The 18,225-nt window shown below is 44.6% G+C and overlaps 1 protein-coding gene across 1 annotated transcript in view; it reads right to left on the bottom strand.

Annotated features, from left to right (window-relative positions):
• Window positions 1–18,225, bottom strand: part of PARG (poly(ADP-ribose) glycohydrolase) — a 71,977-nt gene that overhangs the window by 31,693 nt on the left and 22,059 nt on the right. Inside the window, exon 8 of the mRNA XM_028729245.2 lies at window positions 2,006–2,098. Within this exon, the coding sequence (XP_028585078.2) occupies window positions 2,006–2,098 (93 nt within the window). The remainder of the gene's footprint in view (window positions 1–2,005; window positions 2,099–18,225) is intronic.

Here is an 18,225-nt window from a genome sequence, read left to right as displayed (position 1 = left end):
TCTTCCTTAGCTAAATATGAGCTTTTCTGATTCATGAGAAATCAATAGTTTTGCCTTTATTCCATTAACTGAAGTGTAGCTATTAAAACTTAACTGTTTGTACCTAGGATGGCTTTTGGAACGACTTCTAGAGATCCATATATGTGAACAACTTTTAGCAGAATTCATAAGCTGTTCCAAGTTAGTAGTCTGAGCTACAACCAAGATTCCTGGATGGATTCAGCTTAATGTATCATCTTTGAACAATCTTCAAATATGTATATTTCTAAAGGCAGAGGTGGGGAACCTCCAGTCTGTGGCACAATCTTGGTCCTCTGTGGCATCAGGGGTGGAGGTGAGAGGGCAACGTAAGGGCAGGGCTTTGAAGGAACTATCAGGATAAGCAGCTGCCTTTGGAAAGATTGCCTGCATTCAGGACTCTTAAAGGAGAAACGATGTCTGAGCAGCTACCTCCCTTTTCCTTAAAACAAGGAAGCACTTTAAGGATTGGACATGGGTCTCCAAAAGGAGGAGAAGGGGCTGTTAGGGAGATCCTGTTGGAGGCAGAGGTGGGGTAGGGGGAGCAAGCCAGCAGAGGGAAGTAGGGTGGGGGGTAGAGTCCATGGGTGGCAATATTCAAAAGGGGCTGGGCCAGAGTTGTCCCTGGCAAGAACAGTGAGAAGAACAAGGAAAGACAGAGCTGAAGGCCTGCAGAACTTCCCTGAGCGCTAGGGAGGACAAGCTTTTTGCAGCTTTTCCTATCTGAAGGGGTTCGCATTGTTGCCATAACATGCTACCCCCAACTGAAGGATATAATGTGCAGGACTGCCTAGTCTAATGGACTTGGGAGCTCTGGAGAAAAAGCATGAGGTCCCTGAGAAATATGAAGGTCTCAGCCCTTGTGCAATTATTATACAGGACGGGGTCCAAGAAGGTACCAGTGTTGGAAAAACTCTTTCCTGCCATTAAAACTACTGCTGAGAGGTCCTTTGAGGTGACATGGGTTTAGAGGTTAGAAATGAGTCACTCCAGTCAAACTGCTTCTCACTGAATCTAGAATAAATATTGGGTTTTTTGCCACAAGGGTCTGTGCCTGCATATAGATCCAAAGGAAACTTGGGGTTTTGAATTTGCCCTCCTTGCAGGAGTATTATCTTCACAACAAAACAGCTTTAAATATAGAATTATTTGTGAATCTCAGAGCTCTGCTGTTTTTACGTTTTTAAAATAATACAGCTGTCAAAAAGCCGTGTTAAAAAAAGGACTGAAAAATATTCTACTTACTTTTTTCCTGAAAATATCTTTGTCAGCATTTAACTAAGCATAAATGTTGTATTCCAATATTTTTTTTAAAAAAGTGTATTACTGGGGGAGGGGGGGAAATGGGCCCCACAATTACACAATTATTACTTGGATACAAAATATTATTATTTAAATTGAAATTAAGATGTTCACCTGATCAAATATCACTGTAAAATATTTCCGACTGCAATCCTAACCCCTTACCTTAAAGCCCCATTAAATTCAATGGGCTTTACCCATGAGTAGATATGGTTAGGACTGCAGCCTTACTTGTGCATGAAATGACATACTGTGCGCAAAATATCATCATTGTGTTACACTTGAGTTTGTACAAAAAGGGACAAATCAAGAATTTTCAGAAAGCAAGGAGTTGCTTTAAGCAACAACAATGATTTCACAACCAGTTATCCTTTTGTACATTAGAAAGACCTGAACAAAAAGAAGCCACCTGAAAATGCCAGCGTCCGGACTATTCTAGCACATCTCTCCAGTGTATGCAAGATTTTGATATATAGCTCAAATCAAGGTTCAGAAATGGGATAGGGAATTTTTAATGTCCTTTTATATTGTTATGGATGTGTGGTGTCTTCACTATTCCCTAAGCCTCAGCTCAACAAGGCAAGTACCACGTATAAGGACCTTGGCATTTTGACCTCAACCATTCGTGGTGGTGCACAGCAAATTAATCTGCTACAGAGAGTATACTTAAGATGCGTCCACTAACCTGGGTGCAGATGCTAGGCAAACAGAGTGCAAGCTTCACCATATCGGGCAAAATGGACTGAAACAAATGCTGAGCCTCTGCATCTTCAAGCACCTAGAATGCAAATAAGAGGGTGCATTTAGGCCTAGTATTAGGAATATGGTCTGCCAAATTAGTCTCTCTGTACAGCAACTGGCTTTTCAAGACAAAGTCATTTCTCAGTGCAAGCATTTTTAAAAGTCAAATGTACAAACATAAAACTCGGGAGCCCTTACAATTCAGCCTCTAATGCTAGAGTAGAATCAGTGTTTGGCACCAAGTCAAACCTGAAATGTTTGGCACTATATTTTTAAATTTTATTTCTGCAACAAAAGCGCATGGGAATGTACTAAAATGAAAGATTAAGATTCTCAGAATTTAGAAGGGTGGACACATCACAACAAACTCTTTAAGAACCATTCTTGGCACTCAACTCATCCATCTTCCTGGAGAACATAACCTGGATTTTCATATACAACCTGGAAATCAAGACCAGACATTTTCAATCCTGAATATTTAACAATCCTGAAGTTTAAAAGTAAGGCTATTATTCTAACAACCCACTCAGGTGTTTGGCGTGTGCATCAGTTTGGAAGCAAAACAGAGCTATTCAGAATAAGGAAGTTGACTCCCTGAATATGCAGAAGTTCATAAATTAAAAGGAAAAAGATTACAAAAAACCCAGAAGTGGCCCTGAGAGCTTCCACGAATATGGAATGTTGAGGGCAGAGAGATAAGAAAATACTATAGTCTTTAACTAATTTCATGTCTGGAAAGGATAGTTCTAGACTCCCAATGAACACCAAAGACAAGAACTCTGACTCATTTTGAAGGGGAGGGGCACACTAGTGTCCCACCACAGTTATGCCCCCCCATCCAAAAGCTTAGGGGGAAGGGAAGCACAGTTCCTAGGTTACAGAGTATTCCCAACTATATTAGCAGACCCTGGAGGCAGTTTGTTTTGGGTGGGGGAAGGCTGTGGTAGGCTTTGCAAAGCAGTCCTGCTACTTTTTCAAATAGGTGTACAGTACACTATCCACCAAGAAAGTGTGGTACCTAGCAGCCAAGACCAAATGACACCAAATGTTTTTGTGCCTAAGGACTGGGGTTCTCTTCACTCAAGCAGACAGTTTGCTGTACTTGGCTCTTCCTTGCAGCCGGGACGGGGGCGGGGGAGAGAAATGGGGAAGGATTGGTGATGGTATTAAGATGCCCCCTCCCCAGTCTTTAGATTTTCATTGTCAGCCTTGACAATGTCCCTCCAAACCTCTCTTCTCTACAACCCAACTTGACTGGCTTATGCTTACATTGAATAATGTCTATCTATCAAGTACCTTAAAAACAACAACATTCGAGCATGACAAACAAGAAAAAGAACAAGGCTCTATTCACAATCTAATCAGACAACATGAACAAAAATAAAAAGGGAAGAAATGGAAGATGATACCATCTAAAAATACCAGTAAAATAAATTGCAAAACAATCAGATTTTTATCTTATGAACATTTCATGCACCACACAATTACAACTTCGTATTTTGCAGCTGCATAGCCTAGAAAACTACGCTTTGAATTTTAGGCTTGCAACAGCTGGTAACCACATAATATTGAGAAGGAACAGTACTATTAGATTTAAGGTTTTGTTTGAGGGTTTTTCTCTTCTCCATTTCACAAATCATCATCTAGACTGCAAGCCAGGAGCTGTGTTACTTTATAATATTTGTAAGATGCTTAGATGATAATAACAATAACATATCCTGCACAAGGCACATAGTGAAGAAAGTCTATTAATTCAAAGTAATTTTAAGTGGGGGAATGCATCTGCATAGAGAAATCATAACAGTTAGGAAAATGAAGAAGCTATCAAACTGATCCAAAAGCTTTCACAAAATGTAAGAGCACACTAAAATTCCTCATTGCTCTCAACTACAGGCATGGGACACGAGAGTAATTTCAATTGTCAGTTGAGATGAACAAGTGTGGGGAAGTGGTTAGAAATGTCAGATTAGGAGCAGGGAGACTGGAGTTCAAATCCCCACTCAGCTATGAAGCTCACTAGCTGACCCTGAAGAAGCCATTTATCTCTACCTTCAAATCCTGTTTGTGAGGATAAAGTGGAGCTGGGGAAAGAAGAAAAAATATTTATGCCACCTTAAGCTCCTTGGAGGAAAGGTGAAATACAAACGTGCCAAATAAATAAACGCAATAAATTTCAGATGCCCAAAAGCTATTATTCTCTGTGTGACCAACCCATGCCAATTAACGTTGACTTGAGGGGGGGGGGGCTACAAGAAGATCCATGCATTCCTTGGCATCCATATGCGTTTTCTTCATGGATGAAGACTTGTAAATTTTATGGCACAGTTCTTGCAATATTCTAATAAGTCTTCTGTTTATTTATGTATGACCTACATACTTCCACAGTGATCCCTATTTTTGGAAACAGATTTCTTTGTTACACAAATTGCATCAAATAAGGGTCTTTAGGCTGTAAAATAGCACTTTAACAGCCCCTAGGCTTTAATTGTAAGAGATAAATTCAAAACTGTGAAGGTGTTCTGCCAAAGTAAACATATTCCCAAGTAGTAACATATTGGAATGTTAAAGGTTGAATTTGGATTTCAGGAGGCAATATAAAACAAATACATATAAATTTAATTCAAAGAAAGACATTTAACCTTAAGCATCTATAAGACTGTCAGCTTCTGATAGTTCTTCTCCTTTGGGTAGCACTTCCTGTCTTTTAAAACTGACACATGAATAGTAGCTGCCATGCTTTGTTGACTGCCACAAACTCTATAGTCTCACTCATCTGGTGACAGATTATGGCACTGGACTTTGTCACAGCTGTCAACACTTCAACCTTTCCCTTATGCAGCTCTGGAAGTAAATGCAGTAAGAGCACAGGAGACTTCCCCCTTGAAACAGAACCACAACCAACAATTTCAGAGAACAGGTTTGGAAAACAAATAAGAACTGCACTTGCTCTGTTTAAAATGGGTATTTTATTTCTTTTTAACTCACCTCCATCAAAGGATTCCAGGGCAGTATACGGAATTGCAAATAAAATTAATTCACACCACGTATAAAAAAATTTAAACCAACAAATAAGCATACAAAATACAACAAGACAAAACACTAAAAACGGAACACAATTCCAAAAAACTACAATCAACTACAATCTAAAATGCCTGGGCAAATAAGAAGGTCTCTTGACACCTGCTTCATCCTGCTTTGGTCTGCCTGAATGTAAAATGGTCTTTCATTTACTTGCAGCAAATAAGTTAATCAATTAGCAAACTAGCACATTAGAATAAATGCATCAGGTATTAAGAATAAGGACATGTATAGGTTTGCTAAGGACCAGCCTCCAGAGGCTGCTCTTGTAGCATCTACCTAGACAAATATGGCCACCAGTCACTTAAGAATGAAAAGGGTTTATTGTTATTTTATTTTTATTATTTAATGAATTTATATACTGCCATGGAGCTCAGCCAGATCCAAAATAGGAAGTTATGTTCGATCTTGAACCTCTAAAAGCAAGGGCTTATTTGGTTTAGACTTGCCACATGGTGCAACAAGCAGGTATCTGAAAGCACATGTATGATATGGGTACCTTTATCAGAGCAAGCTGATGCTACTCAGCTACTGAGTGGATCTATTCAGACTTAATGTTGTTTATCATTACATGCATGATAGTCAGAATTGTGTCTCTCCCCTCCCCTCTTGTGGTACAGAAGTTTTAACTGTAAATTGACCACAGTTGAGTATTCTGTCTGAAAATTAAAATGTGGTTAATCTTAACTATGGTTGGTTGAAGCTAGTCAGCATCAAACACTACGGCTTCAACCCATCATACTTAAGACTAACTAGTGCGTCCAGATTCAGACAATACTTATTCCAACTCTCAAATTAACCTGAGGTACCACAGCATAATGTATGAAGCAGCCCTTTGTCACCAATTACTGCTCAAGTTCTACCTTCAGGATTCAACTACAGTGGTACCTCGGGTTACATACGCTTCAGGTTACATACGCTTCAGGTTACAGACTCCGCTAACCCAGAAATATTACCTCGGGTTAAGAACTTTGCTTCAGGATGAGAACAGAAATCGTGCAGCGGCGGCGCAGCGGCAGCAGGAGGCCCCATTAGCTAAAGTGGTGCTTCAGGTTAAGAACAGTTCCAGGTTAAGAACGGACCTCCAGAACGAATTAATTTTTTAACCCGAGGTACCACTGTATTGAATACTGAAAACAAGAATATGCATTTTTCTTTAATGACACTGGTATTTTTTGAAACCTGCAGGAAAAGGGGCTGTTTGTTACTTTTTCTTCACATATAATAACACTGCAGTACTGTTCATAACCTGCCCCCCAACACACACACTTCCAACCACTTTTTATCCATATCCTATTATAAAACTGTATTGGTTGTCTCATCTTCTGATCAACCTACACTTTGAAACAAAGTTGTATGATGGTGTAAAACCTAGACTATATCTATCTTACCACCTAAGAGTTGTCAGAATACTGACAGATACCATTTTTTAAAACTCTCATTTTAAAGCAAATTTTATTTCTCAGGAAAGGTACCTTGTTTACACAATACCGTGTGCCACTCACCAGAGAAATTACTTGGGTGAGTCTTATCAAGGTTAGTACATGAGTGATTGCTTACATGAAACCTAGTTTTAGCTCTGATCACCAAAGACCTGTATCAGCAAGAGTCCTGCTCATTTTAATGGGAATTTGCTCAGGCAGATTACACTTGAGGACTGTGCTGAGGATTCAAGGAGCTCACCATATTATAAACAAGAGGTTAACAGCTCTAGGCCGAACAACTGTGACCTGCAGCTTCACAAAACAAATGTTCATCGTGCAGTAAAAGTGGGCTTGGTAAGCAGCACCATAAGTAATGATCTCATAATTTTATAAACTGATCCTCCCAAATGCAAACCCTGAGCACACTTGACATCACAAAGGAGAAGCAAGGAAAGATAGCATGGGACAGAAATGCTGGTGCGAGTTTTTAAACTGTACAGTGGTACCTCGGGTTACATATGCTTCAGGTTACATACGCTTCAGGTTACAGACTCCGCTAACCCAGAAATAGTGCTTCAGGTTAAGAACTTTGCTTCAGGATGAGTGTTAAGTCGTGGGTTGACATAGCAGCCGGCACAGCGATCTCTTCAAGTAGCTCTTTATTATGGTAAGCTGGAATAGAACTGACAGTGAACAGCTCAGCCGGCCTGTATTTATAGGCAGCCGGCTGTCACATTGTAACCACAACAGCCCAGAGTTCCCGCCTAAAATAACTGCCGCGGACCTGAGTGAAAACTATCTACAGACCTGAGTGAAAACTATATACAGTATCCCCCTGTTGGCCCAGGGTGAAACTACACTACATAACACCCCTCCCCACCGAGATAAGGCGTTAGTTACAATCGTAATGGTTTCCTTATATACAGCACTACGCGTAATGGTTCAATTAAGCACAAAAGCATATCGGTTACATTTCCCATACTTAGACCAACAGTGATACCTGTCCAACAACATAGTCCTTTAAATGAGTTGGGCGCTTGGAAACTCTGCCAGACCGCCGGGGACTGGTAGCCAAGTCCGGAGGGCCACACAGTTCTCGCTGAGGCTGTGGTGCGACCCTAGGTGGCGTTGGAACCAACTCCCCTGGATCCGCTGCTGTGAGTGGAGCCTCCGCAAGTGGAGTGGTCTGAGTCTGTTCTGAGACGGCTTGGTTCGGCTCCACGCTGGCAGTTTGCGAGGGAGGTGTAGGTGGAGCCTCGCCATCTGTACGTGTCTCTTCTGAAGCCGCAAGCGCAGTTGGGGGCACCTCGGTAGTGTCCAAGTCCCCAACCCTGCGCCTAAGTTGGTCTATGTGCCGTCGCCACAAGCGCCCGTCTTCGAGTGCCACCTGGTACGAGCGAGGTCCAGTGACTCCCACTACTGTGGCTGGCACCCAAGGGATGTCCCCCACATAGTTCCGGGCAAAGACCTGGTTTCCTGGGACAAATGACCGTGGTGCGTTGGCACAGCCTGGGGGTTCAGCCACGGCAAAGTCTGGGTGTAGCCGGTCGAGCGGTGACCTGAGGCGGCGGCCCATAAGCAGTTCCGCAGGACTCCTCCCTGTGGCCGCATGAGGGGTGATGTGTTGCGCGAACAAGTATTCGGCGACCCGCTCATGCCAGTCTCCCCGGTCCAGGCGCGCCAGTGCCTCTTTTGTCGAGCGCACCATTCTTTCCGCTTGCCCGTTGCTGGATGGATGAAAGGGTGCCGTTAGGGCATGGCGGATGCCCAGTCCCAAAAGATACCGCTCAAACGTGCCTGATGTGAACTGCGGTCCGTTGTCAGAGACAAGGACATCAGGACACCCATGCGTTGCAAACAGGCCTCGCAGCACCCGGATGACAGCTTCGGTAGTGGTGGAGGGCATCAGGGCGACCTCCAGCCATTTGGAATAGGCGTCCACCACTACCATAAAGGTCCGGCCGTGAAAGGGGCCAGCCAGATCGATGTGCACCCTCGACCAGGGTGTCTTTGGCGTCTCCCACGTGTATCCCTTAGCTGCCGGTGGTGCAGGCCTCGACTCCTGGCACGCTTGACAGGCGGACACCCAGGCAGTGATGGCATCGTCCATATTAGGCCACCAGACGTAACACCGAGCCAACGCCTTCATTTTGACAATTCCCGGGTGGCCAACGTGCAGAGCCTCCAGGACGCGCTGACGGAGTCCCTGGGGAATCACGACGCGGTCTCCCCACAGCAGACAGCCGCGATGAGCTGAGAGTTCATGTTGTCTGGTTGCGAAGGGCTGGAACTCCGATGCAAAGGGCCCTTGTGGCCACCCCCTCCACACCCAGTTGAGCACCCGGCTGATGGTGCGATCCTGGGCAGATGCGGAGGCCACAGTGGCAGCCGACACAGGCGCTGCCGGAAGATCCTCAATCAGAAGGAGCGATGAAGCTGGAGCCGGGTCTTCCACAAATGCTGGAAGAGGGCAACGGCTGAGGGCGTCGGCATGGCCCATCGATTTCCCCGGGCGGTGGATGAGCCGGTAGTGGTAGGCAGCCAGGAAAACAGTCCATCGCAGCATGCGTGGTGAGAGGACCGGTGGAGTTGGACGATCACCGGCGAGGAGGCCCAGGAGTGGCTTGTGGTCAGTGATGAGGTCAAAAGTCCTGCCATAGAGGTATTCATGAAACCTCTTCACTCCAGCCACAAGTGCCAATGCCTCCTTGTCGAGCTGGCTGTAATTCCGTTCCGTTGGAGATAGTGTCCTGGAAAAGTAGGCGAGCGGTGCTTCTCTTCCATCTGGAAAACGGTGACTAAGGACAGCCCCGATGCCAAAAGGTGAGGCGTCGCAGGCAAGGACCAGCGGCCTGGATTCACTGTACTGTACCAGCACACTGTCCGAAGAAAGGAGAGCCTTGACCGCGTTGAAAGCCGCCGTCTCCCGATGACCCCAGGCCCAAGGCGTCTTAGTGCTAAGGAGTCGGTGAAGAGGCTCAGCCACTGTGGCTTTGTGGGGCAGGAACATGTTATAAAAGTTCAGCAGCCCCAGGAACGCCTGCAACTCCGTTTTGTTCTTTGGAGTGGGGGCCTGCTGGATAGCGCGGATCTTGGATGTGGTTGGATGAAGACCGGAGGCATCGATAAGATAGCCCAGGAACTCTACCTGTGGAACGGCGATCTGGCACTTCTCCCTTTTTACCTTGAGCCCGGCCTCCTGGAACCTGGTCAGCACGGCACGGAGGCGCTCGAACAGCTGCTGGTGTGAGTCTGCAGACACCAAGACGTCATCAAAATATGGTACCACGCCCGGAAGCCCTTGCAGGAGACGCTCCATAAGGCCTTGGAAGATGCCAGGAGCCACACTCACCCCGAACTGCAACCGGCGGCAACGGAATGCCCCCCGGTGGGTGACGATCGTCTGGGCTTCAGCAGTGGCATCATCGACTGGCAGTTGTTGATAGGCTTGGGCAAGGTCCAGCTTAGCGAAGACCTTACCCTCACCCAGGGAATGCAGCAGGTGTTGGACAACAGGAACCGGATAAGCGTGCTGCTGAAGTGCCTTGTTGATCGTGCACTTGTAGTCAGCGCAGATTCTCACCGACCCATCTGGCTTGACAGGCGTGACGATGGGGGTTTCCCACTTTGCGTGGTCAACCGGCTCCAAAACTCCTTGGGCGATCAGTTTGTCCAGTTGTTCGTCCACCTTAGCCTTGAGAGCAAAGGGAACCCGGCGTGGCTTTAGCTTGATGGGGGCGACTTGTGGATCCAGGCTAAAGGAGATGGGCGTACCTGTATATTGGCCCAAGGTGCCGTCAAAAACCTCGGCAAAGTCTTTGACCAGACCCTCAGTCTCTGCGTTAGAGATGCAGTTGATGCCGGTGACTTCCAGGCCGAGGGCATCAAACCAGTCTAGCCCTAGGAGGCTTGGCCGCTGACCTTCGACCACCACCAACCGGAGCAGGCCCGAAAAATCCTTGAAGGCGATCCGGAACCGGCCAACGCCTACCACGGGAACGTCGTTTCCCTGGTAGTCTCTCAGGTGTACGCGGTGAGAGTCGAGTTGCCTTTTGGACACTCTGGGTACCAGTCTTTTGATGGTGCTCCATGACACGATGGACAGGGCAGACCCGGTGTCGATCTCCATGTCACATGGAGCTCCTTCAATGAGCACCGTGACGTTCAGCTTGCGTCTCGTAGGCGAGTCGGTTTGGCCAATCGTGGTTCCAGACGGGCAGCGGCAGTTGGTGAGAGCGAAACAACTTTCCTTGGCAGACTGGAGTGAAGACTTGGACTTGCGAGTCGATGAAGGGGGGGTGTCAGACGGAGCCGATCGGCAGACCTTAGCGATGTGGCCCCTTCTGGAACACCTCCTACAGATGGCGTCTCTGAATCGACACTTGGCACGGGAATGGTTGCCTCCGCAGCCAGCACATTCCGGTTGGCCCTTGGACTTCTGTTGGAACTTCCTGCGCTCCCGCTTTGTCTGGTGCACATCATCGTCTTCACTGGAGGATGCCTCCTCACTGCTGGCCTCTTCATGATGCACCGGAACGGGCTCCCTAGCAAGACGCAGGCTGCTGGACTTGCGGATCTCCTGAGCGGAGCGTTCAGCAGCTTCTGAGGCCACAGCCTCCTCAATGGCTTTCTGTAGCGTGAGGTCTGGCTTGGCTAGGAGACGCCGTTGCAGATGGATGTCCCGGACCCCGCAGACGATTCGATCCATCAGGGCATCGTCTAAGTCTCGGAACTCACAGTGCATTGCAGCCTGTCGCAGGGCGGTGGTGTAGTTGTTGATTGACTCCCCCTCTGCCTGGTTCCTGTGGTAGAACGCATGGCGGGCAGCAATCTTGGACGGCTTTGGTGCGTAGTGGTTGCGGAGCTTCTCTTGGATCGTGTCCCATGGTGATGCCTGGACTGCTTCAGGCGCAACCAACGCTCGGGCCGTCTCAAACACCTCAGGCCCACAGAGGCTGAGGAATAGGCCCCGCTTCCGATCCTGTGATACTGCTGTCAGTTCGTTGGCTTGGAGGTAGCAGTCGAACCGAGCGAGGTAGGAGTCCCATGATTCAGAGGCTGGCGCAAACGGCGGTAGAGGCACAAGTGAAGCCATGATTCCGATGCCGGCGTGAAGGGCGATGGATGGAACACAGTGCTCTAGCCAGAACAGTCAGCTCTGAACTGGTTCTGCCCAGTGATTTCGCTCAGTGATTTCGCTCTGTGATTCAGCTCAGTGATTCAGCTCAGTTCAGAGGCTGGCCGCATCTGGCTGTGCTCTGATGTCCATCCATCCCATCTTCGTCGCCAGTGTTAAGTCGTGGGTTGACATAGCAGCCGGCACAGCGATCTCTTCAAGTAGCTCTTTATTATGGTAAGCTGGAATAGAACTGACAGTGAACAGCTCAGCCGGCCTGTATTTATAGGCAGCCGGCTGTCACATTGTAACCACAACAGCCCAGAGTTCCCGCCTAAAATAACTGCCGCGGACCTGAGTGAAAACTATCTACAGACCTGAGTGAAAACTATATACAGTATCCCCCTGTTGGCCCAGGGTGAAACTACACTACATAACAATGAGAACAGAAATTGTGCTCCAGCGGCGCGGCAGCAGCAGGAGGCTCCATTAGCTAAAGTGGTGCTTCAGGTTAAGAACAATTTCAGGTTAAGTATGGACCTTTGGAATGAATTAAGTACTTAACCCGAGGTACCACTGTAATCTTGACAGACTAAACTAAGCATGTGATGCACCACACAAAAATGGCTTCACTTTCTCCTCTGTCTGCCCAATTTTAAATCAAAGGATGCTTGCTAACTGATTGATATTCCCCTTAAGAAGATGAATGTCTCCCTCAGACCAGTTGCGATTGCATAAGCTCAAACACACACATTCCCTACTTTTAAAAATAAAAGGGGTTTTGCTTGCTGGATTTTTTATAAACTAAGTGCCATGACTGATTAGGAATTGTCTTTACATGTGGCCATTTACTGCCGCAGCATTCTTTAACAAAAGGAAGTTTCTCCTGCTATGTTAAATGAATACAAAACACAATTCCAGGAAAAAGCCTGTCTGCTGAATTCAAAATGAGTTGCTGTTTTCTGTTTGAAAACTGACTACAGTTTTCCCCAAATCGACAGTCATCTGCTTCTCAGTATAGCATAGCTTTCAAATTATTTTAAGTCATATGATTATTTCTGCATCAGAAAGACATTCCTTATTTTTAACACATTTCAGAACAGAATCAAACAAAATTAATAGGCATCATAAATGTGATTCCAGAAAAGAACTTGACGTAAAAGTGTGTTCTCAGCTAGCACTGTCTCTCCTATCTCAACAGATAGCCCCAGACTGTCTTTATTAAGACAGATTATCTATTCACACAAAATCTGGTTATTATCCTGCATCTTCTAGCACAATTATCCCATCAATTTCTAACTGAAGGAAGTCCAATAAGAAATGTGATGGGAAATTGCACTGGAAAGTATGGGGCAACCGTCACCAGCTGGCAATGCCTCATAACCACAACACAAATGTGCCAGGAAGACTACTCAATAAGCAGATGCCGTTGTATAACCTCTGTGCAAGTTTTATATGGATGTTCAACAGCCAGCTGGTCTGGAAACTCCACCAGCAGCCCTTGATGCCCTGCTGGTCCTCAACCTGGCTTTCAAGCAGTCACTTTACTGGCCAGCAAAAAAGGAAGAAAGGATCAGCTCATTCTAAATATATTTTTACAGAAGCTTCACTACCTGGTTTCATGGAGAAAATTCTTACTATCCACAGTCAATGAAGTGTCCATTTACAAAGCCTAGTCTACATGGACCATGTATTAGCAGAGGCCACTGAGTAAAAAACGCTTCAGCCTGGGGTCATTTCTTGAGATTGGAGGCAGAGCCATCTGAGCAAACCAAGAACCATGAAGGTGACTCCAGAAACCTGAATCAAATATCACTTGGTTGTATCCAAGACAGCATGAGCGTAGAGATGGCTTGCCCAAGAGGAGTTTCCTCCTCCCTTCTCCAGACTACACTCTCCTGAGTCCCCTGAAAAGCTTCTCTTGAGCCAACTCTCAGGAAAGTTTTGGGATATGGGGCTACAGTAGGAAGGGTAAATGGAGAAAATTGGTTGAGATTGCTTATATGTGATTATTGTGCATTGGATGCAATGGCCCACAAAGTAATGCTAATTCCAATTTCTAACATTTCAGGTTAAAGAAATACTCAAGATTACCAGCACAATACAAATGCATCCTCTAAACCAGGGGCAGCCAGTGTGATGTTCTCCTGATAATGCTGGACTACAACTCCCATAATCTGCCGCCATTGGCAATACAGTGGTACCTCGGGTTACATACACTTAAGGTTACAGACTCCACTAACCCAGAAATATTATTTCAGGTTAAGAACTTTGCTTCAGGATGAGAACAGAAATCGTGCTCCGGCAGCGCGGCAGCAGCAGGAGGCCCCATTAGCTAAAGTGGTGCTTCAGGTTAAGAACAGTTTCAGGTTAAGAATGGACCTCCGGAATGAATTAAGTACTTAACCCGAGGTACCACTGTACTTGCTGAGGCTGGTGGGAGTTATAGTCCAACAAATATCTGAAGGGCACCAATTCCCTGCTCTAAACACTGAAAGTGTGTCAGTAAGCTCAAGTTATTTAGTGTTGTTGTTTTTTTTACACATAAATTTTCTATTCTTACAAGTTGTTAAAATGAATTACCAGCACCACAAGTGAAGGAGAGGAGAATGGCAAGCTGTACCCATTCTCTACTTCAGTTATTGTATGAAATGAATCCACTAGGAAAACATGTACAGCTGTCAAAATGCAGCCACTATCTTAGAATGGTTTTCTGATTAGAAAAAGCAAAGAAAAAGACAAGGTAATCTTCAGAGGAAGTAGGGGGAGGAAATCTCATTGGATTATGCAGGAAAGAGCCTTATTTGAGGGGAGGGGAGGAACATTTGACATTTATCAAAACCACAGACTGACACTTGGAAAAGAAAGGAGGAGACAGCTTACACCGACAGAGGTTAATTTGACTCTCTTTAATTGTTTCTGAAAGCTAAAATATGTCTCCTGCCAATCCCAGACTGCAATGATCTCTCAGGTGTATCTTACTTGACAAGCAATGCTTCATTTAAATGATTTCCATAATTTTAAATAAAGTTCAAATGTTTTATGAGAGTGTATAATAAGAATGTATTTTCTTCATTTTAAAATGTAAACTTCTAATTTTTAAATAAAGCATGAGATAGTGCTCCCACCAGCTCCTTTCACATTTATTTCTCCAAGGCTCATAATGAACTCAGGCTTGCAAGAGAGGTGAAAAATAATAATTAAAAAGGGCTTCTTCAGCTATATTTGGAGAAAGAGAAAGATCAAGCAAGTAGGCTTGTATAGAGAAGACAGGGAAACGCTATTGGGTGGCAGAGAAAAAGCAGAATTGCTCAACACCTACTCTGCCTCTATCTTCACCCAAAAGGAAAGTAGTGCCCAACCTGGTGATAAGAGAATAAAGGGTGCAAGGAGGGAGATGCAGCCCAAGATAGGGAAAGAGGTGGTAAGGGAACACAGAGCTGCTTTAAATGAATTAAAATCTCTAGGGCCTGATGAGCTGCACCTAAGGGTACTATAGGAGCTTGCAGGTGTGATATCAGATCCTCTATCTATAATCTTTGAGGATTCTTAGAGAACAGTTGAGGTCCCTGCACACTGGATAAATGGTGACCCCATCTTCAAAAGGCGGGGGGGAGGGGGGACGAGGTAACTATGGACCAGTGAGCTTGACATCAGTACCAGGAAAGGTCTTAGAACAGATAATTCAACAATTGCTGCATATAAATGTTAATCTGAGCCCTTTGATATCAGTTTAAAATAAAGTCAATCCTGAGACACTTGAAATCTCGACTTTGAACACATACTTAAATCTTATGGTTGCTTCATCTTTAAAATGCTTAACTCATATATTCAAAATGCATATAGTCCACAAAGCAACCATCTTTCAATTCTAGAGTTTAAAGAAGTTTGCAATTTGTTCAATAAAAAAGGAATGTTTCTGCCCTTCTGCACGGGGGGGGGGGGACCTCCACTCTGCATCTGAAAGTTCAGTTTTATTAATACTGGATTCTGCAACTATAATATGACCTAGTATTTTTAAAGCGTACAAACTAAAATGAAACGGAGCATGGAGTAACAGGATAATATATTCTAGTGCCTTAGGTCATTCATTCCATGCTTAAAAGCCTATGTTTATAGCACTGACCTCTCTCAGTACAGCTTGTTTCTTTTAGTACTGTCCAGACAATTATAAAAATGATTTATCAAAAAACCAGTCATCGGTACAAAGTGCTTATATATACTAGCTTTGCCATTTATTCTGGTTTTATTATTTGAAGCAACCATTTGATTAAAATTATATATGGGTTTTACATTCTACCTGACACGCCATCTATACATAGTTTGTAAGTCAGAGAACAGGATCTGCCTTATTTTATGTACAACACATTGTCTTTGAAGGCGCTCTAGAAATAATTGCAAAGAAAGCAAAAACACTGCAATAAATATCTGGATTTTAGCTAACGACATATATCAGGCACCACCTCCTACGCCAAACAAGCGAACAGACATGAGGCAGGCATCCAAATATGTATTTTACCTATATAGAGCTTTCTGAAAAAAGGCTATGGCTCATCATCTGTATGTGTTCATAAATGCAGTTGTTGTTGTTATTAATTTATTATTTCTACCCTGCCCATCTGGTTGGGTTTCCCCAGCCACACTGGGCGGCTTCCAACAAAATAATAAAAATACATTAAAACATCAATCATTCAAAACTTCCCTAAACAGGGCTGCCTTCAGATGTCTTCTAAATGTTATATAGCTGTTTATTTCTTTGACATCCGATGGGAGGGCATTCCACAGGGCGGGCACCACTACCGAGAAGGCCCTATGCCTGGTCCATGAAAACAAAAGTATTATAAATTCTCTTAGGACCAAACTCTGAATTACTATAATTGCATGGTTGCTGAAATAAAAATGGGAGGTTTATAAGACCCCCATGTGGTTGGAGGTGAGATTTAACCCTTTCCTGTACAGTCTCTATCCTGATGAATTTGCACCTCCTTTGAGTTGCAATAAGCCTTAGGGCAGGCTTCCTCAAACTCGGCCCTCCAGATGTTTTGTGACAACAATTCCCATCATCCCTGACCACTGGTCCTGCTAGCTAGGGATCATGGGAGTTGTAGGCCAAAAACATCTGGAGGGCCGAGGTTGAGGAAGCCTGCCTTAGGGAGAAAAGCTGTCCATTGGGGCCCAACGCCTGGGGGCGGGGGCAGGATTTTAACCAGGAACGCAGAAAGGGAAGACCTCAACCTCCCTTCCCTGTGCACTACAGTCCCAATGAAAATTCCCCACAGCACTTTGTATTATGAGTATCTTTTTAAAAACCAGATGTGCCTTAACATAAGAAGAGCCTTCTGGATCATGCTAAGGGCCCATCTAGTCCAGGATCCTGTTCTCACAGCGGCCAACCAGATGCCCGTGGGAAACCCTCATGCAGGATTCAAGCACAAGAGCACTCTCCCCTTCTGTGGTCTTCCATAGCTGGTATTGAGAAGTATTACTGATACCAGCTGCAGAGACAGAACGTAGCCAACATGGCTAGTAGCCATTGAAAGCCTTGACCTCCATGAATTTGCTACTCCTCTTTTAATCGTCTGCTGACCGTATCATTACAGCCTCTTTCCTTCAGGATCTTTGGAATACAGTGGTACCTTGGGTTACATACGCTTCAGGTTACATACGCTTCAGCTTACAGACTCTGCTAACCCAGAAATATTACCTCGGGTTAAGAACTTTGCTTCAACTTGAGAATAGAAATTGTGCTCTGGCGGCGCAGCAGCAGCAGGAGGCCCCATTAGCTAAAGTGGTGCTTCAGGTTAAGAACAGTTTCAGGTTAAGAACGGACCTCCAGAATGAATTAAATACTTAACCCGAGGTACCACTGTATCTAGATTAACATTTTTATGAATCAGCTAAAAGCTAAACATTTAGAAGTTTTTGAAAATCTGCCAAACTTAACAAGTAGATGTTATGAAACAATACAAATTCTCCATCTGGTTTGCTTCCGGAGACTAACTCCACCCAGACAGTTTTCATAAACCTTTCAGTTTCCCCTTAACTTTAAAAACAAAGGCCAAGACCAGTCGTTATTATATGAACTACTTGCATAGGCCTGTAATTGAATTCCAATCTGCATTTATTGTTTTATCGCTTGTTGTTTGCCACCCTAGACTCCTTTGGGAGGAAGGGGAAGATAGAAGCAAGTAAATAAAATAAATAAATAGCATACCTGCTCTGGATGGAATGCTTTCACTTCCTTTTGTAATTATAATTGTTTTGTTTTTAGAATTGTGTACTATCCTGCTGTAGTCCCCTTTGGAAGCTTGTGGTGAAGAGAAGGTAAGAAATCTTAAAATAAACATGACTAATGCACATTTTGGACTATGTCCATCTACAGTGAAAGCAATGCTTTGACTTTTCCTCATTTAAACATGCATCTGAAATTAAAGAAGATTAGCAATATTCAGGTCTAGAGGAATATTTTTTTTTTCTGTAGTGGAAGGGCTCCCTCTTCTGTTGGTATTTTAAAAACATAGTTAATACATGCAAGCATATTGTACA

The sequence above is a fragment of the Podarcis muralis genome, chromosome 6 (assembly GCF_964188315.1).
Source record: "Podarcis muralis chromosome 6, rPodMur119.hap1.1, whole genome shotgun sequence".
Classification (NCBI taxonomy): Eukaryota; Metazoa; Chordata; class Lepidosauria; order Squamata; family Lacertidae; genus Podarcis; species Podarcis muralis.
Note: the sequence above shows the minus strand (reverse complement) of the source record. Positions and strands in the feature narration are given on the sequence as shown.